This window comes from Watersipora subatra, chromosome 3 (genome assembly GCF_963576615.1).
Source record: "Watersipora subatra chromosome 3, tzWatSuba1.1, whole genome shotgun sequence".
NCBI classification, from domain to species: domain Eukaryota; kingdom Metazoa; phylum Bryozoa; class Gymnolaemata; order Cheilostomatida; family Watersiporidae; genus Watersipora; species Watersipora subatra.
This window is the reverse complement of record NC_088710.1, coordinates 31,168,916-31,196,036: the sequence shown is the minus strand read 5'-3', so window position 1 is coordinate 31,196,036 and position 27,121 is coordinate 31,168,916. Positions and strand designations below refer to the sequence as shown.

The 27,121-nt window shown below is 35.9% G+C and overlaps 1 protein-coding gene across 1 annotated transcript; it reads right to left on the bottom strand.

Annotated features, from left to right (window-relative positions):
• Nucleotides 1-812: 812 nt before the first annotated feature.
• Nucleotides 813-27,121, bottom strand: LOC137390004 (chondroitin sulfate synthase 1-like). The gene is made up of 9 exons (XM_068076222.1): nt 26,990-27,121; nt 25,358-25,831; nt 19,257-19,381; nt 17,000-17,094; nt 9,089-9,199; nt 8,028-8,254; nt 4,703-4,834; nt 3,820-3,913; nt 813-2,272 (listed from the first exon to the last, which is right to left on the bottom strand). The coding sequence occupies exons 2-9, from the start codon at nt 25,658-25,660 to the stop codon at nt 1,119-1,121; spliced, it is 2,241 nt and encodes a 746-aa protein (XP_067932323.1). The 5' UTR covers nt 25,661-25,831; nt 26,990-27,121; the 3' UTR covers nt 813-1,118.

Here is a 27,121-nt window from a genome sequence, read left to right as displayed (position 1 = left end):
TTACTCGGCATTAAAATCCTTACAAATAATCTTTTGTAGGTCTTTTATAGTACCTTTAAAATCTTACCCGCGCTTACGTGCTGCCCTAGTTTTTTCTGTGATTCATTTGCTGACGTTAATCCTCTTGTACCAAGCTTCCAGCCCAATTTCTTTTGCGCTTAGCCTGCGTTTTTAGTTTTTTCGGAGCCTAACCTATTCACATGGTTTTTTTTATGCTCAGCTGGCGGATTTAAGGCTTTGTCTAGCTAAATGAGCACTATGTGCTTTTAACTTTCTGACCTGCTAGATCTCTCTGCACATACCCTCAAACCTAGATCTTTACATTTATCTGGTTACTCTGCTCTCTGTTATGAGCCAGCTGACCTCAATCTTTTTGTGCAAAACCTACTGGCTGGGTTCTCTCTAGTCTTAGCATGGTGCTCTGGCTCTTTCTGGTTTTAGCCTGGTGAATAAGTTCTCTTTAATCTTAATATGACCTAGTTCTCTATGGTCTTAATATGACCTAGTTCTCTATGGTCTTAATATGACCTAGTTCTCTCTGGTCTTAATATGACCTAGTTCTCTCTGGTCTTAGCATGATGATCTGGTTCTCTGCTGTCTTCATCTGGTCACATGTCTCTGGTCTTGGCCTGGTGACCTGTTTTTTTGACAACTGACCTAATCTTTATTTCTATAGACTGCTTACTTAAACTTTCGCTTGATTGGGTTTACCCTTTAGCACATCAGAGAAGATTCACTATAAACAAAGGCAGAGTAAGCCACTACAGAGTTTCACTCATGTTTATTGGCATAAATTGTCCAATCACTCTAAATATAGTACAACTACCAAACTTTATAAAAAGCTAATATAGATGAAGTTAAGTGATGTGTCAAATAAACTAATTGAAACTCATTATGGCATATCCCTTAGTAGCTGTATTAAAATTGTGTCAGGCTAGAAATTTGTTCAAGACTGATAATTTTACATTTTCAACTAAACAAGTTATAAACACCAACCACTGAATAAAATCTAATTGAGCATTGGATTGGAAGGATCAGTACTATTATACAGGCTTATGTACATGCAGCTTTCTCATGCCACTATAACTACTGGCGACAGAGAGATCTATTTAGACACCCTAAAGATGCTTGCGTAAAGTGTCGTTGAAATACAGCTGGGCCAGAGTTGCTTGAGAAGCGAAGGATGTTGCTTTGCTGTTCAAACACATGTTTGTTTGGTCTTCTCCCAGAGTGGCGTCGCATACCTTGGCATGGTATATATGAGTTAGCCCTGGATCAGCTGCTCGAAATGCTTTCAAAGTGCTTTTCAACACTTTTGTGTACAAATCAACGTCTTCCTTACCCCAGCCATGAATGCCGAGATCAAAACCGCCGCATGTAATATAATCAATTTTATATAAGGAAACGATACCAAATCCGAAAAACCTGTAGGAGCCGGCTTCCGGAGTTTGGTTTTCCACGGAGCAAGCGTCAGCGTGGCATACCATTTGACTGTCATATTGGTTAAATACTATCGGGAAATAGAGTTGAGCTCCGATTACTGTGTGCTGCCGAACACGATCTAGGGCAGTTTGATCAAAATAAATATCGACATCAATAAACAGCAGTAAATCAGTGTCTTTCTTTGTTAGCACTCCCTGGTGTAGAGCCATGGCTCGTGAAAAGTTACTTTGGCCATCGACAACTGTAATAAGATTGTGATGCTGATATCGTTTAATCGTATGAATTGTTCTGTTGTATTCGGAGCTCTGAAATAACACTATTGTTAAATCACACTGCCTATTTGAAATGCATATTTTTTCAAATTGTTTTAAAAAGCGAATGAACTCAAAGAATTTTCCAAACAAAGGTAGTATAAAATGTATCATATCTTTGTCAATTGTTCTTTCTCGAATCTCGGAGGCCCCCAACGGGATTTGCAGATGAATAAATTTGCTAACTTGAGTTTTTAACAGTTTCCCTTTAATTTTTTGATGGCTAAGTTTTAGTTTCAATTTTAGTTGAATTCCATCGATAGGATGAAATCTTCGAAAGCCGTAAACGACCTCCGGGTGACCCAGCAGCCAACCTTTTGCTAAAGAGTCTCTGTTATAGTGTGCTAGCACATAGTTTAAAGACATGTTCAGTAACTCTTTCCAGGCTCCCTCATGATTTCTCTTGAGACTGAACATGTTGTGTGCATACTGAGTACGAGCTGTGAGGAAGGTCCATGGTGTCTCATCCTTGCTAACGCGTTTTACACCCTTCTTTTCTTTTGCCTCCTCTGGCTTCCCTGTTAAAAGTACATCATTGTAAAACACGTCAAAGCAAAGCGTTTTAAAATATGTGAAAGTACAGCTCTTACTGCACATGTTTTTTCTTCTTGTTTTAGCTACCATACATACTTTCTTTTCATGTATTACTTCTTCTACATACTTCCTTTTCTTGTATTAGCTCTCCTACATAGTTCCTCTTCCTGTATTATCTCCTCTTCCTGTTGGAGAGGTAATACTGGAAAAGGAAGTATGTAGGAGAGGTAATACAGGAAGAGGAAGTATGTAGGAGAGGTAATATAGGAAGAGTAAGTATGTAGAAGAGGTAATACAGGAAAAGGAAATATGTAGAAGAGGTAATACAGAGAAAGGAAGTACATGTAGGAAATGTAATACAGGAAGAGGAAGTATGTAGGAGAGGTAGTACAGGAAAAGGAAGTGTGTAGGAGAGGTAATATACACTGTAGGAAGAGGAAGTATGTAGGATAGGTAATAATACAGAAAGAGGAAGTATGTAGGAGAGGTAATACAGAGAAAGGAAGTATGTAGGAGAGGTAATACAGGAAGAGGAAGTATGTAGGAGAGGTAATACAGGAAAAGGAAGTATGGAGGAGAGATAATACAGGAAGAGTAAGTATGTAGAAGAGGTAATACAGAAAAAGGAAGTACTGTATGTAGGAGAGGTAATACCAGAAGAGGAAGTATGTAGGAGAGGTAATACAGGAAGAGGAAGTATGTAAGAGAGGTAATATAGGAAGAGGAAGTGTGTACATACTTCTCCTTCCAGTATTACCTCTCCTACATACTTCCTCTTCTTGTATTACCTCTCCTACATACTCCTCCAGCTGTATTATCTCCCCTACATACTTCCTCTGCTTGTATTATCTCTCCAACATACACCCTCTTCCTGTATTATCTCTCCAACATACTCCGTCTGCATGCTTTCTACTACATACAATTATCAAAATCGCTTTTTCTACCTGCTACTTTACTCATCAATTTTTAGGGAGACCTCAACAAGGTAAAATTACTTGTCCTACAGGTCCCTCCGATAAGAACTGAACTCTTGCGCATACATTTGATATGTTACCTTTTCTGCTGATCTTTCTACCTTGCCTTGCTATGCAATCTTCCACCTACTTACCTAATCACCTACTTATCTCCACAACTTCTGACTCTTATAGAGAAGTCAACAAAGTATGGATGGTACAACACATGTTATGATGCTAAATATTTCAAATGTGTGTTGCACAAAGCTTTTCGAGACACACAGCAAAAATATGATATATAATGATTAGTAATATATTATTATCATTGTTATTAATATTGACAGTAGCTCTATTTGTAGGAAGATATAAACTTTTTACTGTAAGAGCAAATTTCTGTAAGAAAAGGTGTAGCTTTTACCACATTATACATACTAAATATTTAATTCTACAAATATATGAAAAGAGAAGGTGGACTGTTACAGAAGATTTTGGATACATATGTAGCAATTGGTTATAAGATAAAGATTTAACACATTTCATGTCACTAAATGGTTCGTCAAGTTATTTGCTTATATTACCTTTGGATAGATTTATGCCTGCAATCTCCTTTTCTAGCACCCTCTTCGTTATTCCAAGCTTTGCTTTACTTCTTTTAGCCATCTCGTTGTGCAGCTAACAAGTGTTCAGTTATTATTACTACTGATATATGGTTTACTGTGCAGCTCATAATTATTCAGGTCAGGTATTATTACTACTGATATAATCTACTGTACAGCTAGTAAGTATTTAGGTCAGGTATTATTACTACTGATATAGTTTACTGTACAGCTTGTAAGCATTCAGGTCAGGTAATATTACTACTGATATAGTCTACTGTGCAGCTAGTAAGTATTCAGGTCAGGTATTATTACTACTGATATAGTTTACTGTACAGCTTGTAAGCATTCAGGTCAGGTAATATTACTACTGGCCACTACTGATATAGTCTACTGTGCAGCTAGTAAGTATTCAGGTCAGGTATTATTACTTCTGATATAATCTACTGTACAGCTAGTAAGTATTTAGATCAGGTATTATTAGTACTGATATAATCTACTGTACAGCAAGTAAGTATTTAGGTCAGGTATTATTAGTACTGATATAGTTTACTGTGCAGCTAGTAAGTATTCAGGTCAGGTATTATTACTACTGATATAGTTTACTGTACAGCTAGTAAGCATTCAGGTCAGGTAATATTACTACTGATATGGTCTACTGTACAGCTAGTAAGTATTCAGGTCAGGTATTATTACTACTGATATGGTCCACTGTGCAGCTAGTAAGAATTCAGGTCAAGTGTTTTCTGTTACAGAAACTTAGCTGATTATGCTTGAGTATTTAAGCATGAAAACATTCAAGAGATCTCTTTAAGCAACATTGTCATAAAACATCAGTAGATATCAGGTATCTCACTGCACTCACCTGATACATGATAGCCGGGTCTTTCACAGGATGCAACGTGATGGAGTTGTCCAACTCCGGTCCATTCATTATGTGTGGAAAGACATGACTGTCTACTCTGTATGTGTAGCTATGGAAGAACAACTTCTGCATCTGCAACAGATAGCATGTCTAGACTAGACTATTTCTCCTGATGCTACTATAATAGAACAGACACTATCACTAAAAATATTAAATTTTCATTAAAAGAACAAATGCAATCACTGAATGGATTGCTTGTCTAGTCTTAGAGGCAACGTACAAGCGACTTACACATTATGCAAACTATACACAGAGTAAAAGACATGCTATATTCTAAAAGGTCTCACAATGTTTGTTTCATCAGGAGGCTGCCATTTCTTTTATAGTTATCAATTTTTCACTGTTCACAAAGCATCAAGGTCTATTGCTGCCGTTATAAATGTATTTATATGTAGCAAACAAATGTCAAGACGAGGACTGTACAGCAAAAGCTGTTTAGGTTATTTAGCAGCGTCCTTAAGCACGATGGCCGTCTAAAAAGAGCTTCAGAGAGGTAAAACAGACTGGTTTGATTACTTCACCATTGGACAAGCAAATTATTTGTCACAAAATCAAGTTTTAACAGAAATCATTTGATAGAAATCACAAGTATGATATTGATTGGTACCACGGACAGCTCACTAACTGGTATATGGGGTTAGTATAAGTTCGATGTTACACATCATAGGGCATTGAACTGGTAGTCAGGTATAACTGATGCCTCTCGCTGTTCTATGCTCGAAAACTTTGAACAAGCTTGCATATATCTGTTACATCATTAAGGATGAACAACTATGCATTTCGCCATACTCCCTTAGTGAGGACTGGAGTTATAGCCTTTTATCGTGAAGGGATAACTTAAGCTTTTTTGTCTTTATCCATCTAGTTCATTTAAATAAAGTTGTTCAACAAAAACTGCTTGTGCAGGACCCAACTGTCAATATTGCTAACGACTAACAGCCAGAAATGGTAAATAATGCGATTCTTTTAAAGCAGAAATTGCACTCTATTGCGACTACTCTTTTTAGCTAGTTAGTTGCATTATTCAACCAAGTAGGAGAAGGCAACTCTAAGAAGCCTAAACACTAAGAACTGGTTAGTTTTAACCCCTTGATTTTGACAAAAGATCAGATGAAACTCTCAGCTCTTCTACTGTATGTTTACACTCACTGAACTCCTCTAGATTGGCAAGTATGCCTTGATTATATCCTGCTAGTAGCAAGGGATAACCTCACTGGTTATAAGGACATAATATGAATGAGTATCCTCAGACTATCATGCTTTGCTCCTGTTGATGACTCCCAGTGAAACCTCTACTACGCATTTTTACTTGACACTGAAGCATAATTTGACAGGTGTCAGCAAAGTGAAACATTTGATAATCATTTTATGTGGATAACACACATGGTATACAGCAGAACATTCTGCTCTGCCAATATATATGTATAGCGGATCCATTAACCAAAACAATTGAAAAAAGTGTGAAACAGTAATAATATAATTTTTATGCAGCAACAATTTTATCTATTAGGATTATGTGAAAACCAAAGATTTAACTTTTGCACTTGAGGCAGTTATGTAACTCGGGTGGACAGCTTATGAGAGAAGAATCATGCCTCTGTTCTCTCTTTTTGACCAAAGTGGTTTTATCACCAGCCGTACGAAAACCATATAAATAAATAATTAATTTCTTCCCCAATAGAAATAGCAAAATGATGGCTCTGTACCATTGTGATGAGGAAAAATTTTTGAAGTATATTACATATACAGTCAAACATGGATAACTCGAACTTCATGGGACCGAGCGAAAGTGTTCGAATTATCAGAGCGTTCAAGTTATCAATCAGAGCACTGTCAGAAGTCGATGTACATGTATTTACTTATTTATTAGTAAATACATGTACATATACAAACTATAATATACATCAAAAGCACAAACAGCTTGTTTCAAATTAAATGCTTCTAATGTAACGTTTAAAACGTTTTTATCAAAAAGTATAGAGATTTTTCTAACACTTGAGATTGGTTTGTTGTTTGAGGTGATGTTATTGCCAGGACATTTGTTAGATTGACATTGGCAAAACTTGATCGTTGTTGAAATGCTCAAAAGAAAAGACATCTTTTTCTTTTGAGTGTTTTACCCACGATCAATTTTGCCAATTTTTCTTGAAGTTTATACAAAGATTACCTCACTTTACCTTGCTTCCGAAGAGCGATCGCTAAGCGGATGTTTGGTATAAATCAAATTTCACCAAACCTTTAGAAAAGTCGTTGACAAAAATATTTTGCCGATGGTGGTAATAACGACGCTTATGAATTACGAAAATTTGAGGTTTACCTCTATGGCTTGGAATAAAGTGATTTTCTAAAACGATAACAACCGTTTCGGTAGCCGTTGGGAAAAACAGTTCGAGTTAACAGTGTTGAGTTCGAGTTATCTATAGCAATTTATCATTACGTGGGAATGGACCAAAGAAACCGTTCGAATTAACCATGTGTTCGAGCTATCCGTGGACGAGTTATCTATGTTTGACTGTTTATTATAACTTTGAAGTACCTTACAATTTCTATATATAATTTATATTCTTTTTAAAGCTTGATTTGAATTTAATAGTGGTTCTTATTAAATGCAAAGTTTTAAATAATTGGTTTAGCCAGAAATCTGTTAGCCAATTGGTGCACCCAGAACATTTCATGTAAAAATGGTATAGATTTGATTTGACACAGGAAGCACAAGCCTTAAGTTAAACAGAACTTCCAGAGGGTATTGCTCTTGGAGTTTGTACGACAGATGCTCTACACTCAGTGCCAGCATTAATACGATATTTTATGTGAGAAATAAAAGTCGAGGGGTGACAATTTCCAACTTGTAAGAGAGGATGAACAAGGGATGGATGGCTTGAAGGGTTTGTGAATTTCTAATCTTCCATACAGTGATAACCTCATGACACACCCCCAGATGGCGCTGTAATAACATCATGGAAACAGCCGTGTCACCCTCATTATATCATGATGCATGGTATAAACGCATATGGCATATGAAACGCCATGGCATCTTTGTGTCCTGGAAACAGCCCTAGTGACCAACAGCCTCGCACTTCTGTGTGTGCATAGGCTAAAATACAACCTTGACATAAGGCTGCGCACAACCAATGCTCCACTATTATAGTGCCCTATGGAAACCCGATCTCCTTGTCGGCCCAGCGAAGCGTTTCGGTCCTGGCACACCCAGGTGTCCGCTACACTATCGATGTATGAAAACTTAGTCAATGTCAGTTAAACTCACCTCATAGCTCCAGGTACATGAAGTACCTGCAAACATGTGAACACATCTCCCCACTTCAACATCCTCGTGGGAGGTTAGGAGGTTTTGAAGGCAGTAGCCCATGTGTGGGATGACCTTCTTCAATGTAACTCCACTGAAAATCACTCCTGGACCTCCCATACAGAAGTTCTCATCTGGCCCCAATGCCAATCGCCCCAACTCTTCAGCATTTCCTGTCCCAGCTTGACCTTCAGGTTAATAAAAGAAATAGTGTATAGTAGTTTGATAACCGCAATGGACACAGATCTTAACAGCCAATGTCATAGACATATGGCCTGAAGCCATGATAATCAGAATCACATTAAAATAATAGAATCCTCAAAATATGGCTTTTTGTACAATGCGGAAGAAGACAACCCATGTAAACTGTTAAGGTAGTATTTGCCTCAGGTATTTAAATTTTAGCTAATAGAAAGCTTACGAAGTTTGAATTAAAAACTGAAAATTACAAGTAGTAATAAAATTTCATTAGACTAATAAAGTGTCTGAGAATAAAAGGAATAAATGGGGCCGCTACGCAACATACAAAGGAAAGCTGCTAAGAAATAAAGAGCATTGAATGATTCCCTGAGACTCGAAGATGTTCAGCATTACTGAAAAAATAACTGCATTAATAAATACGAGATATTTTCAAATCAAAGTAACCATTAACCGATAGAGGTTTCCATTTTGAAACCGCCCTTTTAATGTTTTTTTGTTTCGTTTTGGTTCTTGCAAATAAACAATTTGAATATGTCGGTAGTAAACATGAAAACAGCAACTACCTTTGCTAAATTGTCCATTGAAAAATGACTGTAAGTGTGGAGCTTGCTCATGACTGGAGACTATCGAACAGAACTAAAGCTGTTTGTGTCTGGCTTTCCCACTTCAACTAGTTCTCCCAACAGAACATTCCAACATTATAAACTACTGTTCAGTTTTGACATCTCTTACTGATCCTGGCTGACGTTTCATATAAACCAATTACCTGTTGAGGTGAGTGTAAAAAGTCTGTCACTCCAAGGTGAGTCTAGAATACTTACCGATGTAGAGAGTATCGGATGGGTTTAGTGTAGAGAGGAATGAATCCAACCTCTCCCCGTGTATGTATAAATCATCGTCAACTCTCATGAAGAACTCGTAGTTGTTCCCTCCTAAAATACAAGGCCGAGTATTACACCATCATTAGAGACTAGTAACAACCTAGTGACAGATATACCTCTGTTACACAGTACGCTTAGGGTTAGTTGGTGCTTGGTCACTCCTTTGGTTAAAAACATCTTACTCAGTGTGGTGAGCCACTAATAAATTTTAAGTGAATCTTTAGGATTGACATATAGCTGCTCTTTCTATGGTTCCTTGGTGCGAATGATACAGATTTGGAGTTGTGCGCACATTGAGTTACCGTGTGATATGCGTTTTAATATGTGTTTAAATGTTAGGAAACACGCAGTAGCTTTGTTAAAAAGATAAAGAACTCCGTGACGTAGGTCAGAGCGATGCACTCCTGTCTTATCAAATTGTGGACTGAAGTGTGGAAAATGTTTAAAATGGAATAGCCTGGACGGCATTTGTGCATAATTCGCGAGTGCCATTTCCATCTTACACAAACTTGAAACACTCGATGAAAATTTGCGAGTAATAAAACTTGTCTGAATTGCCGATTATCGCTGTCTCCATCTTGCGGATGAGACAAACCTGTGTATTAACTGAATCATGGAAACATGGTGACTATAACTTTAGGTGAAGTTATTCAATATGGATTAGCTCTTTTCTATTCTCATAATAATTTAGCATTGTTATCTTGACTATTTCATGCGATTACTAGAAATTCAATCTTTCGATAGTGGTTACTAACGAAAGGGGCAACTAGTCAACGACAAACAGATTTATAAATAAAAGAGCAGCGATATGCACCTCTTTCTTTTCTCAAGTAGAATAAACCAGCTCAAAGGTACCCCAAAATATAATTTCTGGAACATTCCAGACAAGCATTGTTCTCCCCTAATTTTTCCACAATAGCATAAGTTAATCTGGCTAGCCTGTGGATGGGCCGAGTAACAATGGTGATAGAGAACAAATAGCATTCAGATGAGCCTGCACAAAATTTTCGTAGATCATATCCGAGATTATCGGTATTTTTCTATCATTTGCAAACGTTTTTATGTTTAAGGTGATCTAACTGCCAGGATGTTTCAAGATTAAAATCAACTCAACTTGATCATCTTTAAACCAATCAGATTAAGGAGTTCAACGTACAGTCAAACATGAATAACTCGAACTTCACGGGACCGAGCAAAAGTGTTCGAATTATTAGAGTTATCAAGTTATCAGAGCACTCTCACAAGTCCAGGTATTTATTTATTTATTAGTAAATACATGCACATATACAAACTATAATAGAAATCAAAAGCATAGATGGCTTGTTTCAAATTAAATGCTTCTAATGTAAAGTTTAAACTTTTTTATCAAAAAGTATAGAGATTTTTCTATCACTTGAGATTGTTTTGTTGTTTAAGGTGATGTTATTGCCAGGACGTTTTTTAGATTAAAATTGGCAAAATTTGATCGTTGTTGAAATGCTCAGAAGAAAAGACATCTTTTTCTTTTGAGCGTTTTAACTGAGATCAATTTTGCCGATTTTTCTTGAAGTTTATGCGAAGGCCACCTCACTTTTACATGCTTCCGAAAGGCTAAGCGGATGTTTGGTAAAAATCAAAATTCACCAAACCTTTAGAAAAGTAGTTGACAAAAATATTTTGCCGACGGTGGTAATAACGACGCCTATGATTTACGAAAAGTTGAGGTTTACCTCTATGACTTGGAATAAAGTGATTTTCTAAAGCGATAACAACTGTCTCGGTAGCCGTTGGGCAAAAGACTGTTTTTCGAGTTAACAGAGTTGAGGTCGAGTTATCGATAGCAATTTATCATTATGTGGGAACGGACCAAAGAAACCGTTCGAGTTAACCATGTATTCGAGCTATCCGTGGGCGAGTTATCCATGTTTGACTGTATATCTGTTTTCCTATGAAAATTTGGAGTTATCTGACCATGAAAAAAGTGCCAAAACACGTAGTACTTTAGCATAAATGTGATCTCCGATTATATAACTATAGTAAAACTGTATTTATATATTTACCTTGCTTATGCCGTGTTTTTACATACCTCGCAACTTAATGAAGACTTTAATTCTCACAAAAACTCTTAATTTAAATGAAAATAAACAAAAATGACAAACTGTGGCAAATATAGTTTAAAAATTAATGTTATAATATCTGATATTTAAAGAATTGTGTATTTTAAAAGCTAATTAAACCACCATGAAGCCAAGTCATGTTTTAACAAGAGTTACCATGTGTTAACAGTTAACATTGGCAAAACTAAAAAAAAACATTTATTAAAGAAACATAAATCTCAGGTTCTGTCACAAATCAATCAGCCGATGCTTGTTGTTATGTAATGTTTGGTCTTCTACAGTGACATTTCGATGATTTTTTGTATCTTTTAACACTTTGAAGCCTAACCTTATATACACAAGCCTAACCTTATATACACAAGCAAGTCCCTTGAACATATTAACATCTTTTACTTGACTGTAAAGGCACTTAGAATAGCACAATCCCTTTTCAACGGAATATCATTATGAAGCTTGAAGAATGTAATAAAGAAAAAGAAACCTATATATAGTAAATAGTTTTTTATCAGACTTTCATAGATGTGATTTTTTAAAAGTAGCTGAAGAAATCATGGTTAATGTACACTGAGTCTGATAGTGTGTATTTTTGTTATGTACACCGAGTCTGATAGAGTGTGTATATTTGTTATGTACACCGAGTCTGATAGGGTGTGTATATTTGTTATGTACACTGAGTCTGATAGAGTGTGTATATTTGTTATGTACACTGAGTCTGATAGAGTGTGTATATTTGTTATGTACACTTAGTCTGATAGAGTATGTATATTTGTTATGTATACCGAGTCTGATAGCGTGTGTATATTTGTTATGTACACCGAGTCTGATAGAGTGTGTATATTTGTTATGTACACTGAGTCTGATAGAGTGTGTATATTTGTTATGTACACTGAGTCTGATAGAGTATGTATATTTGTTATGTATACCGAGTCTGATAGAGTGTGTATATTTGTTATGTACACTGAGTCTGATAGAGTGTATATTTGTTATGTACACTGAGTCTGATAGAGTGTATATTTGTTATGTACACTGAGTCTGATAGAGTGTGTATATTTGTTATGTACACTGAGTCTGATAAAGTGTGTATATTTGTTATGTACACTGAGTCTGATAGAGTGTGTATATTTGTTATGTACACTGAGTCTGATAGAGTGTGTATATTTGTTATGTACACTGAGTCTGATAGTGTGTGTATATTTGTTATGTACACTGAGTCTGATAGAGTGTGTATATTTGTTACGTACACTGAGTCTGATAGTGTGTGTATATTTGTTATGTACACTGAGTCTGATAAAGTGTGTATATTTGTTATGTACACTGAGTTTGATAGTGTGTGTATATTTGTTATGTACACTGAGTTTGATAGTGTGTGTATATTTGTTATGTACACTGAGTTTGATAGTGTGTGTATATTTGTTATGTACACTGAGTTTGATAGAGTGTGTATATTTGTTATGTACACTGAGTCTGATAGAGTGTGTATATTTGTTATGTACACTGAGTCTGATAGAGTGTATATATTTGTTATGTACACTGAGTCTGATAGAGTGTGTATATTTGTTATGTACACTGAGTCTGATAGAGTGTGTATATTTGTTATGTACACTGAGTTTGATAAAGTGTATATATTTGTTATGTACACTGAGTCTGATAGAGTGTGTATATTTGTTATGTACACTGAGTCTGATAGAGTGTGTATATTTGTTATGTACACTGAGTCTGATAGAGTGTGTATATTTGTTATGTACACTGAGTCTGATAGAGTGTGTATATTTGTTATGTACACTGAGTTTGATAGAGTGTATATATTTGTTATGTACACTGAGTCTGATAGAGTGTATATTTGTTATGTACACTGAGTCTGATAGAGTGTGTATATTTGTTATGTACACTGAGTCTGATAGAGTGTGTATATTTGTTATGTACACTGAGTCTGATAGAGTGTGTATATTTGTTATGTACACCGGAGTCTGATAGAGTGTGTATATTTGTTATGTACACTGAGTCTGATAGAGTGTGTATATTTGTTATGTACACTGAGTCTGATAGAGTGTGTATATTTGTTATGTACACTGAGTCTGATAGAGTGTGTATATTTGTTATGTACACTGAGTCTGATAGAGTGTATATATTTGTTATGTACACTGAGTCTGATAGAGTGTGTATATTTGTTATGTACACCGGAGTCTGATAGAGTGTGTATATTTGTTATGTACACTGAGTCTGATAGAGTGTGTATATTTGTTATGTACACTGAGTCTGATAGAGTGTGTATATTTGTTATGTACACTGAGTCTGATAGAGTGTGTATATTTGTTATGTACACTGAGTCTGATAGAGTGTATATATTTGTTATGTACACTGAGTCTGATAGAGTGTGTATATTTGTTATGTACACCGGAGTCTGATAGAGTGTGTATATTTATTATGTACACTGAGTTTGATAGAGTGTGTATATTTGTTATGTACACCGGAGTCTGATAGAGTGTGTATATTTATTATGTACACTGAGTTTGATAGAGTGTGTATATTTGTTATGTACACCGGAGTCTGATAGTGTGTATATATTTTATGAATATAAAACAAAAAGATTTAGTGTAAAGTTTTTGCTGATGAGGAGAAGAGGCTTTCCAGTTTTATTTATTTTGGATTTTCCTTACTAAGAATTTCAACCAGGATGTCATTAGAATCTAATGTTCTGTCAGAAGCCATTTTTATTTCCCAGTCGGTTAAAAGTGCACTCGGTGCATTTTGGCGATATTTTAAAACTAATAATTTAATTCATTTCAAACTTCAAAGTTTTACTAAAAAGACCAGAAGATCAATATTGTGGAATTCTTTGTAAACAGAAAGTATAAAAAAAAAAAGAAAAATACAAATCCAAGTTCACTCAGCCATATGATTTGGAGAAAAAACATTTTCTGAGTTATGTCTGGCCTAGGCTTCAAAGTTTTATTAAACTATCAAAATATTTTGCTGAAATTGTAGCAAAATTGCCCCAAAGTTAATCTAGTTAATTTTTTGGCTCACTGGAGCATTTGAAGCAGTTGTGTGTCAGATACTTGTGATTAGTCAATTAGCCGATTTGTGGTCAGCATGGCTTGTTTTCTAGACAAAGCAATTACATTACAGACAAAGCTTGGGTGGCTTTCTCCTGCATCTCTTGACAAGGTGTGAATAGAGGACACACAAAGTGAGTTAACGAGTTTGGTAACATTATCTTTGGAAGTTTATCGAATGGGCTTTGAACAATCATACAATTTGTCCAAACAGAATGTTAAAAAGCTGTTGATGGACTTTCATAGTGTATCCAGCCTAAGGGGCATTCCTCATTCTTACACACATTTCATGGGTACAATCGGAAAAATTATTTGGCATATAGCCATAAATATGGAATTATGTTACAGCTATGCGCTGATAAGTTCAATAAAATAGTTTCCATCATTCGTAAGACACGTCTGTTGTATTTGCAGACAGCGCTGACCACTCTGCACTGCTCAACTCACACTCTGTCATTAGTCTTGCGGCTGTTACTCCAGTCTACATGTAATTACTTTACAACAGGCCTGGTTGTTAGGAAGTCAGCAATTGTTGAGAAAAGGGCTGCCCTAGTCAGCTGTAAATACCTACATATATTCGCAGGGTGCAATCATAAACCTGTGAATGAAGGCATTGTTATGGCTAATGGCCACGTAGCAGGCCGGTTGTTCCGACCCGACAAACACGTGTCTTGAAATATTAGAAAACTAGTTGTTACGTCTGCTCAATCCTAGCTCTAGACTGGAGAACAGAATATCATTGGCTATTTATAACCACTGGGATGAATGACAGGTGTTTAATGGAATTATAGGCCTACCGTCAATCTTTTTCTTGTCAATCTGACATTTTCATACACAATTGAATTTAGAAACACTCGTGTTAGACCAAGTCATCACAGACCTAGGTTGGGTAGTCAGAGTACGTCTCAAACTAAGAGCAGCCAGAGCTGTATATTCAAGAACACCATCAACAACCTGTTTGAGAAATATTTTGAATGTTTTTTTTATGAAATATTGTTTTATTTTTTGATTGTGCATAATAATAATTGTGCCAGAAAAGGCTGCAGCTGTTTTGTAAGCCAAAGTCATTGAACTACCAAGGTCATTGAATTGTCAAGGTTGTTAAGATGCTAAATAAGTGAGGGAACACTCATGTTTTATATTTCTACACAAAGCCAGGTTGTACAACAAACGTTTATAGAATTTAATAGTAATGCAATAGACAAATTTTTTGAGACTTTAAGATGCTCTGAACAAATAAACCATAAAAATAAAAAATATAATAGAAAACTCATTATCAGCACTTTAACCTTGCCACTGTCTGCTGATCTACACTTTTGTGTCTCTAAGGTGAAGTAATGATGAAGCCAATTTAATTCATTACTTCTTTATTTATTTGGTTTTTATACATCCCTATTATGTAATATATTTGTGTTGCTGTTAGATGTAATTACTTTCAGTATTGTGTAGGCTATTGATTATTGTATTGTATCATATTACAAGTATCATAGCACAATTATACTACTGTATCATAGTATTGGTAGACCTCAAGGCCAAGTATTGTTTGTCTTGCTTGTTGCAAGCAAAGGGTTTGTAAGAGCACAAACATGACTTGATGCACAAATGTATGGCACCTTACAGTGCCTCGCGTTGCGTGTTCACAACTCGAGTTGTACAACTCGAGTTGCACAACTCGAGTTGTGAACACGCAACGCGACTTTGTAAAATTAAGGTGCAATATATCGGTATTACGGTAGCATAACCGTAGATCTGGTTATATTAACAATGGTACATCAAGAGGCACCCGTTAGCTAATAGAAATTAAACTGTATGTACTGTAAAACTAGAGCTAATGGCGAATTATAGTGTGCCGAGTTTGCAACTCGAGCTGTACAACTCGAGTTGCGAACATGCAACGCGAGGCACTGTAAGGCGCCATACAAACGTGACTGCCATTTTGGCTAAACACATCTGAGCATAGTTGCAAGGATGCCTTGATGGATTAGTAACAAGCCCAGTTGCAGAGAATGAATGATTCAAGGTTGAATGACATCCTTTCACCACCGGTGACCAGGTTATTGAAACCCAACCCACCTAATCAGGTTAGGCGCTGTAGATTACTGAGCAGCGGTTACGGTAATTGATTATATGTTTCTGATCTATGAAAGAAATTAAAGAGATCACAGCCTACTCCTATGGGACCACTTGCCGAATGTTCGGCATAATTTTATAGCATTTTGGAGAAGTCTGGGCAAGTATTTTCCTTTTAGTAGACATATCTTTTCTTCTAGTACACAGTTAAGTGCACACTGTTATTTGTGACGCATACAAGCAATGTACTTATAACATCTGCCATTTAAAAAATGGCAGATGTTATAAGTATGTGCACAATTATTTCTTAGTATGGAGAAGAGGCTGTGTAGCGCATTAGATAGCATACTTGTCTGCACAGTAACAGGGTTTGTGAGTTTAATTCCAGTGTGAAGATGTTTTTCATTCCCATAACTTTATCGCTGTAACTGGACACACGTACGACAGACAGCAAGTAGACACTGAGATTTATATATATATAGATTTGATTCAACTTTCACGGCTTTACCAGGTAAAATTACTTCATATGTAGGAGTCTGAGTAAGACCAGTAAACTCTCTGTAACATTCTGTCTGTGTTTGTGTATTGTTCTATGATGTTCTAGAACCTAGTAGTAACATGTAACTCACCAAAGTCATGAAGATATTTAAGCATCATAAAGGACTTTTTCTGAGGAGGGTACGCATCTGTCACTCCTGGCAGCGCTACCAATGGAAGGCTTGAGCTAAAAACGTTTACACAAGTAAGTTTACAAACATAAGATTCACTGGCTAGCATATAAATGCTATAAGAATCACAGACAGCTGTATGTACCACTGTTTACCCCTGGTCATAAATTGTCAGTACTGACCACTGCCTGTCTCCTACAGTGACCAAACCATCTTGACAAGAACTATTCTGTTGCCAGAGTGTTAACGAACATTTCAGATTTTTTATTATTGTGTTAACCACTTCCCCAGCCATCTGTTTAAAATCTTAACAGCCGTATTAACTTTTTGATGGGTCATTTTAATCTGGAGCTCATATTTTGCGATTCATTTCATACCACAAAGATATCTTTCATAGCTATACCATAGCTGCTTTGTTCATGAAAGTTCGCAAAAGACACAGTTCCATGCTCACATCTGATAGTAAGTAACCATAGTTCATAAGATATGATTGATTGTCGGGTTCAAAACCAAAGTAAGTTCATGATAGGTCTAAATAAACTACAGAATAAACAATTGATACTTTTGAAGGTGTTTATATTTGAAAATTTAGAAGTAATTATTTGTTTAAAATTTTGGCTTTAATATAAAATTTTGCTCAAATAAAACTGATATATAAAATTTTTATTAACTGAAGCAGCAACTACAAAAACTAACATGGATGCTACTAACCAGTTATCAATTTCATATATAAAAGGTTTCTTGTAAGCCCTGTGCTTTGAAAGATCAACATTGAACAAGCTTTTTTAAGGTTTACAATCCTTGTTTCTTAGCTATGAAGGAACAGTCGCAAATGCATAACAATGCAGTGATTATCTGAATAACTGAGTTTTTTATCATCCCATTAAAGTGGAACAAAGACTTGACACCGACTTGAAAGTGTTGACTCTATCATAGTTTTGTCATGAATAAATGTTAGTCAAATATGATTATCCTGATAATTATTGCTATCCTGATATCATTATCCTTATATCAATATCTTGATACCATCAAGTAAATGATGGTAACATTCAATATTATTTAAAATTTTAATAAAAATCTTAGTAGTTAGACAATATTAAAGGCAGAATTATCTGTGCTACTAAAGAAGTTTAATCGTTGATCAGGTATTCTTAGGCTGGGTCTTTAGGAGTTGTAAAAACTTTCTATCATTAATCAACCCTAAGCCTATTTTTTATTAATATATAACAATTAAATATTAAACATATCAAAAAAACACATATCCAGATAAGAGCTATGCAAATAAAAGATATCCAGATAATGTTGTTCCTTTACTGAACTCATAAGTGAATAATGATCTTAGTCAGGTTAATTAATCCATATGGATATAATATCAGCATAACTTAGTTTAAAAAAAACCTGGATTTGCTTTAATATTTGCCTTGCATACTTGGGAAAATCTCTGATCTACAGATAACACTGTTTCATAGAAGCAGCCTAGCTGAGATTCATAGAAGCAGCCTAGCTGAGATGAAGGTTACAGAAGAAATATTACAAAATGCTAGCACTCGCTCTACCTTTAAAGTAAATACTTTTCAAAGCACACTCAAACACGGGTATTCTTTTTGCTTTTTATACAAATAAATTTTATTATGGCTTGTATAATTAGAGCTATATATATACATATTTTTTATTTTTTTTGTTTTTATTAAGCAGTAAACAGTAAGTAGTAGACAGTTTCCATTTTGCGTAGCGTTATAATGTGTTAAAAAGGCTGTTTTTATTAAAAGTCCAGCAGATTTTTTTAAAAGTTTCAAATTTTCTTTTAAAACATGCTCATTGGCCATCAACAAGCCAATCATGACAAAACATCAGGCAAAGATATGAAGCAACCTCGAAGCCCAAGACCACAGTCCCATGCAGCCCCAATGGCTGCAGATTCATTGGTGAATCTGACCGATATTTTTTCAATACCAGAGCACGATGGAAACAGAGTAAAATTTAGTTTATTTGAATTTGAATTTGATACAATTATTTCAATTAAAAATGTTATAGAGGTTTAAAGCGCTTAGCGTGTGAATATCATAATTGGGTTCAACTTTTAATAGAAGCCACTGGTGCTGACAGAAAGTGCACCTGACCTTCATCTCTTCTCATGCGGATGAGCGAGCACACTGACAGCAAATGATCTATTTGGAGTTTGTTGAGACAAACAGAGCCCTACCAAGAAAGTTCTTACCTAGAACTGGAATTCTCACTAGAGAAGAAAATAATATCTCCATTCAGAGTTTGAGCCCAAGTTCGCCAGGCAGCGAGGGCTCTGTTGTCTAGGAACTGAGAGGCTGTCATCACACCTACCAGCACCTGCAATCATGAACCTATCTATATAGAATCTTTAAATTTTAGTGTAATCACTGTACATTTTAATCTAGCTACATCTTTGCTAGACTCTGTACGTACTGTGTGCTGGATCACAGGCTATATGTGGAGAAACTATCTTTTATATATGAGTGACCTGACACTAGTAATAGTTAGTGACTTCAGGCTATGCAATGGATATTTTTGGAACCTTCCACTTGATGCAACTCATCTCAAAAGCAAAAACTGAAAACTCGCAATGGAAAGATTTTGTAGAGCAAACGAATAAAGTATTTCTCAATGAATTTAGGTTGTTGAACTGCCTGTACAGTAAGTACAGAATATTGAGATGAAATTTATTTAAGTACCGAACAGCTATGAGCTCTATAACTATAATAGACTCAGTTATTCTATCCTTACTATTTTGTCTTACACTCTACAATGTCATCCTACGTATCGTAAAATATTGCAATATCTCCTTGGCATGTAGAGTTTTATAGACAAGTCTCAGCATATAAAAACAATGCTTTTACATGTAAAACAAGGAAGAGGAAATTGAGAAGAGCTGCAATTGATGCTTTAGGGCAGCAACAATAATGAAATGGTGATAAAGCACAGATAATAAATATGTGCACAACTATTTTGATGTAACAGAACATGAACTACTGGCGTGCTGTAAGCAAAACGTCATGAGTTCGAATCCTGTGTGAGCACAATCTTTTTCGATCCTCTAACCGCGGCTTTGAACGAACGGAAAGACGGAAGAACACTACTCTTATTAGAATAAACATTACTATTTTTATTAATGTTGTTAATATCATTAATATCTATTATTACCTGCTAAAAATTCCTCATATGGTTTATCATTGTTGTTTTTGTAAAACAACAGCATCTGATAATTGTTATGAAAAGAATAATGCATTTCATAGACATAGAAGCAGCTACACAAGCAATTCGTTGTTTGCAAAGCCCTTTATTATCTCATGGTGAGAGTGGAGAGTTGAAGGCGAACCAAACCAGAGCGGTTTAGTAAAAGAACTAGAAAGTTCAAGTGCTTGTTGTTCGAGCACTTGACTAGGCTCTCACTCAAACAAGTGCCTCTAATCTAATAAGTTTTCTAATTGGATAAATATGTGATTCATTAACTAATCAAATGCTATAAAGCCTGCGTATACGATTTAATTTTGTAATTCTATCAGCTCCCAAATTACTCTGTCACTCATAGTTTTCTCCAATAATACTATAATATAATATAATAATATAATAATACTATAATATAATACTATAGTGCCCAACTATCTGTTTTATATTTCTATATAATTTATATCTCTCAAAATTTATATATTTTTCAAAGTTTGTCGTCTGTTGTCTGTCATCTGTTGGCTGTTGTCTGCCATCTGTCATCTTCTGTCGTCTGTCGTCTGTCCTTCCGTATGTCCAACTATAGCTATTAATATCTTAAAATTAAAATTCCAAGTTTTGATGAATTTGAACTCCCGGAAATTGCACAAGTGTTTTTATCCATTCGCTCTACCACTGAGCTATGCAAGGAATATTTATTAGAAACATTATTATATACCGTATAGCGTATGCACACGTTAATTGATGCATTAATTGAAACTACGAATTCTATTCACTCTATGAAACACAATGCTTTTTTGTGTTTCTGCTTTTCCGTAAAGGTCAATACTTTTCACGCGGACAATTGTATTATTTCGAGTAGGAATGGACTATACATTCTTTCACCAATCGGTCAGACGAAGACAGTCCCCTATTCCATTTTTACATTTGTACCGATATCGAAAGGTACCAGTATAGTTGTAGTCAAAGTTTTGATGAATAGCTTCTGCTGGAACAGTAACCTTTTTATACACACTTTTATGTAATCATTGTTATTATTAATTCAACATATTCAAGATTTTTTTTCAGTTTGTATTAATTGTATCATTACCGAATCATCTTTTAATGTAATCATAGCAAAACCGACTTAATTTAGCTATTACTTGCTAATTATTTCACATTTATATCTAAACACTTTTATAGCTGTTTTATTTTTTAAAATTTATTTGACCGGTACAAAACATTTTTCCTCATGATATGAAGTTTGAAAGTTACAGTTGTTTGACAAAGTTTAAAAACCTTGACAGTTGTTTTTATTTTCTCTTAAATTATTTCAACTAACACTTTCCTCATGATATGTAGTTTGAAAGTTAGAATGGCAAACGTTGTTATATGTTAAATACAAATCAATTTTCTGTCCAAAGACCTTTTTATTACCCTGGGAAACACACTAGTAGTAGTACACTAGTTTATGTATATAACACTCGTTTTTGGTTTGGCACATATTTATAACCACTGCCCAAGTTTTTAGTTAGCCAGATCTTTGACTGTATTGATTAGGCTTTTTATTTGTTATTTTATGTTCAGCAAGTGCTATGACTTTTATTTTAGAATCTCTAATATCTGCCGTATCAGCCATATTGGCCAAGTCAGCCATACACGTGTATCTGCCATTATCGGCCGGCATCTGCCAGTTTTTATGATGGAAAGCCCCTTTTTTAGAAAATGACAAGATCGGTACTAAGTCAGTAGAGATGTCAGATCTGATTTATACTATCGTACTCCATCATTTGGAGACTATTTTATTCTGCGATCTAAGAACTTGTGCAAGTGCGCAGCTGAATAGAAGATGTCAAGTAGAGTTGTCTTCCATAAGATATAAACAAGTACCATTAATCTTTTACTATAATATAAAAGCTTATTAATGTAATGGCAAGTAATGGCCTACAATTTGTTCACAGTTGATCAGTTAATCATGCGGTGTTCTTTAAATAAATATAATAATTAAAATTATATATATAAACTGTATAATTAAAACTGAGTACATTTCTTAATCCTTCTTAGGAATAGCTGTTCTTTCAATGAAACTCTCAGGAACACATTCTCATGCTGACAGATAAAGGCCCTTGATAAGATACAATTGTTTGTCCCAACACTTAGTGAGTTTATGCTAGGTCCTAGGTCTAATTACATAGTTTTAAGGCTATTTCAATTTCATAATGTTGTCAATTTACCTTGGGGGGGGGGACACTTTTGACAGCCCTTGAATTAAAAAGTTTTAAAGTAATTGTTAGTAGAGAGTTTTGGCTCTAAAGTAAAATTTAATTCAACTATACCTAAATTATCAAATTGCTATAAACTGAACCAATATTAACTACAAAAATCACAAATCTGGATGCTACCAATAAGTTATCAATTTAATAATACAAAGGGTTTTTTGTAGCCCTGTTTGTCAGAAGATCAACATCGTAAAAAAACTCATTTAAATATATTTGTGCTATAGGGGCACTTGTTGTTTTAACCAGTTAGTCTTGGAGGAGCCGACAGCATCCAGTAACCTCTGGTTAGTAAGCCCTCAACCACTTATGCTCTGGTTTGTTTACAAGTAGTTGGTTTCTAATCAACTAGCTTCCTGGTCAGCTAGCCCTTGACAATTTGACTTTTTCTACTTGACCCCTTCACTGTAGACCAGTTAATATTTGGCCTGTTATTAAGTGAAAGGGCATGAACTGAATATTGAAATATTGAAACAATGAATTCTCTGATAGCTTTGGCTATATTTTGTGACAGACAACTCTTTGGTGGCAAGAGAAGAAACATTAATGAGAGTGTTATATTACATTCATTGGGTCAACAAGTTCTGAAGACATAAATATAACTTGTGAATTCTTGCAATTATGGTTGTAGACAGGTTACCATATTACAGAAAAAATCACAGGTAATAATGTTATAAAATTTAAAGAAAACATTATTAGTCTCTAGTATTAAACTGTGGATCATGTTTTATATATTTTTTAGCTGATTTCAGTGGTTTCTGACGAGTGACTTTTAATTCGATAAACACTTGTTAGAGGTTATTAATGTCTAATAATTTAGTAGTAATAAATTGATATAGCTCTTCATTAAAACAGCATTCGTAGAAGATCATCAGAAACCCTCCTTCTACAAATAAATTATTTTTTAGATTTGTGAGTTTCTAGTAATGTAGGAATTTGCAAAGGCTCAACCATTCCAAGTGACAGTGATTAGCATATAATCTTCATAAACCTTCATATTTTTATAAATAAAGCTCTACACTATTTTCAGGCTACCTTATCACTGTACAGCATTAAAAATAGGCCCACATTTTGCTGGTATTAAAATCAATGTTAATTCAGCTATTTGTAGAGCATTGATTCACTATTGGGAGAACAGCATCAACTTGATGCCGGAAGCACACTTAGCTGGCAGCATAGCACATCTATCTGACAGAATAGCACATCTAACTGCCAGTACAGCACACCTATCTGGCAGAATAGCACATCTAACTGCCAGTACAGTAAACCTATCTGGCAGAATAGCACATCTAACTGCCAGTACAGCACACCTATCTGGCAGAATAGCACATCTAACTGCCAGTACAGCACACCTATCTGGCAGAATAGCACATCTAACTGCCAGTACAGCACACCTATCTGGCAGAATAGCACATCTAACTGCCAGTACAGCACACCTATCTGGCAGAATAGCACATCTAACTGCCAGTACAGCACACCTATCTGGCAGAATAGCACATCTAACTGCCAGTACAGCACACCTATCTGGCAGAATAGCACATCTAACTGCCAGTACAGCACACCTATCTGGCAGAATAGCACATCTAACTGCCAGTACAGCACACCAATCTGGCAGAATAGCACATCGAACTGCCAGTACAGCACACCTATCTGGCAGAATAGCACATCAAACTGCCAGTACAGCACACCAATCTGGCAGAATAGCACATCTAACTGCCAGTACAGCACACCTATCTGACAGAATAGCACATCTAACTGCCAGTACAGCACACCTATCTGGCAGAATAGCACATCGAACTGCCAGTTCAACACACCTATCTGACAGAATAGCACATCTAACTGCCAGTACAGCACACCTATCTGGCAGAATAGCACATCTAACTGCCAGTACAGCACACCTATCTGGCAGAATAGCACATCTAACTGCCAGTACAGCACACCTATCTGGCAGAATAGCACATCTAACTGCCAGTACAGCACACCTATCTGACAGAATAGCACATCTAACTGCCAGTACAGCACACCAATCTGGCAGAATAGCACATCTAACTGCCAGTACAGCACACCTATCTGACAGAATAGCACATCTAACTGCCAGTACAGCACACCTATCTGGCAGAATAGCACATCTAACTGCCAGTACAGCACACCTATCTGGCAGAATAGCACATCTAACTGCCAGTACAGCACACCTATCTGGCAGCATAGCACATCTAACTGCCAGTACAGCACACCTATCTGGCAGAATAGCACATCAAACTGCCAGTACAGCACACCTATCTGGCAGAATAGCACATCTAACTGTCAGCTCAACACACCTATCTGGCAGAATAGCACATCGAACTGCCAGTTCAACACACCTATCTGACAGAATAGCACATCTAACTGCCAGTACAGCACACCTATCTGGCAGAATAGCACATCTAACTGCCAGTACAGCACACCTATCTGGCAGAATAGCACATCTAACTGCCAGTACAGCACACCAATCTGGCAGAATAGCACATCTAACTGCCAGTACAGCACACCTATCTGGCAGAATAGCACATCTAACTGCCAGTACAGCACACCTATCTGACAGAATAGCACATCGAACTGCCAGTTCAACACACATATCTGACAGAATAGCACATCTAACTGCCAGTACAGCACACCTAACTGGCAGCATAGCATACCTAGCTGGCAGCATAGCTCATCAAGTTAAGAGTACAGAACACCTATTTGACAGAATAAAACATCTAACTGCCAGTACAGCACACTTTGCTGGCAGCATAGCGCAGCAAGTCGCAGCAAGTCGGAGGCACCACACATCTATTGAGGGAACAAGAACCACAGCTGGTTCCAGTGCAGCCTCTAATTAACTCACCCTCTTCTTATGTTTATCAGTTGCTTCTACTGACTCCTTCATTTCCTTTGGTTCTTCGTGAAGTTCTGCTGACCTGTGTTTGTCTAAACAACAACTGTGGATGGTGCACTGGACAATTGGTCTGCTCCATAGACAAAGTAGGAAACCACAAAGAATGCCAGTGGTTAGGCCTATAACTGCATATCTTTTGCTTCTTTGCACATGTAACCTGCCCCTCTTATTCGATGTCTGTGGTGCCATAGCGTGCTGCCTAGGTTTTTCCTTATCGGTGCCTTGTTTAGACAAAATTATCTCATTTCCCATCAGTGACAATGTGTTATGATACGCCACAGTTGCTGTTATCCAGGCCGTCTTGTAAGGTTGTACCACATCTCATTTTAGATACAGTAAATCAATATGGTATTAGTAAGTACTGTTGGTTATGTTTCCTACTGCTGCCTCTCGCTCCTCATTGGCTCCCTTACAATCTTTTGTCTGCAAACCCAAATATCATAAATCAATATTGCGGTTTAGCTTTGCAAGGGAGAAGGTAAAAGCTCCTTAAAGAAACATATATCATATGTGTTTCTTGAGACAAATATCGAATGTGTCTCTAAAGAAACAGATACCTTGTGTTCCTAGAGAAACAGATATTATGTAGGTCTCTACTGAAACAGATATTATAAGTGGCCCTAAAAAACAGTGGCCCTCTACATGGTCATACATGTCCCATATAATCATGTATGGGACATTTATTTATATCATATGTAAAGCCGCAATTTTTGTCATTAAAATAGTATTTAAGACCAATGCTTCCTTCAACCTTTGAAAAGTTCAGTATACTATCTGTTGCTGCGGCCTTTACCCACACATGAAAGTAACATGTTTACACTCTTATTACAGAAAATAACAAATTTTTACTCATGTATGAGGAGAAAAAAATGATAAGAAGATGAACAATATCTAAAAAATCTAGTAAGGGTAGTTTATCTTGGTTGCAATATTTCCATTACAGATATTCACCTCAAACCTTTCTTTTCTGATCTGCTGATCTTGCTATACTTTGGGTGGACAGACTACTATCATTTAAATATCTAATATTGCTTGTATAATTTTACAGCTGCAAGAAATTTAGGAAAGCCGTTTAATGTATGCAAACTGATTATAACTTTTATAAAGGAGAAAATAAAACAACCAAGTTGCTTTACATACCACGATGCTGGTTTTACAGTTATTGAACGGGTTTTAGAATCCCCTACTTGCATGAGAAAACTTTCTCTCTATCAAAAAGTTAATACAGTTACTAAACTATGCCCAGAATATTTGGATTCATCTTTCCACACATATGACAAACATTGTTTTCTATTCTATGACACCAACATACTGTAACCACCATCATGTTTAAAGTTTATAAACTTTCTGCTACTACAACCTCCAATTCATTATCCCAACTCCTCCGCAATACTATTAGATTACTAATTTTTAAAATACTTTTGTTCAACTCAATCATAATTCCTGATTTCTGAATTTTAATTTTTGTTTATGGCATGCAACAAAAAACATCATTTTGTGTATAATTTATTAATGCCAATAGAAAGTTATGCATACATAATAAGCTAGTATAAAGAGATACTGACTAATGTCTTTCCATACCTGAAGATAGAGTTAATATGCAGGTAAAAACCAGTTGAACGCGCAGCCCACGCACAGTTAGTTGAATACTACAGAGAAATGACTCAGACTCAGGCACAGCTTGCCTAGTAAAAACAATCCACTTGTTATTAA

What these genes read in the sequence shown, in the direction of transcription:
- LOC137390004 (XM_068076222.1), bottom strand. Translation starts at nt 25,660, where the DNA reads ATGGGAAATGAGATAATTTTGTCTAAACAAGGCACCGATAAGGAAAAA. An exon ending in CTGATAAACATAAGAAGAGG is followed by an intron (nt 19,382 to 25,357) that starts GTGAGTTAATTA and finishes TCATGATTGCAG; the next exon opens with GTGCTGGTAGGTGTGATGAC. An exon ending in ATCCGATACTCTCTACATCG is followed by an intron (nt 8,255 to 9,088) that starts GTAAGTATTCTA and finishes ATTAACCTGAAG; the next exon opens with GTCAAGCTGGGACAGGAAAT.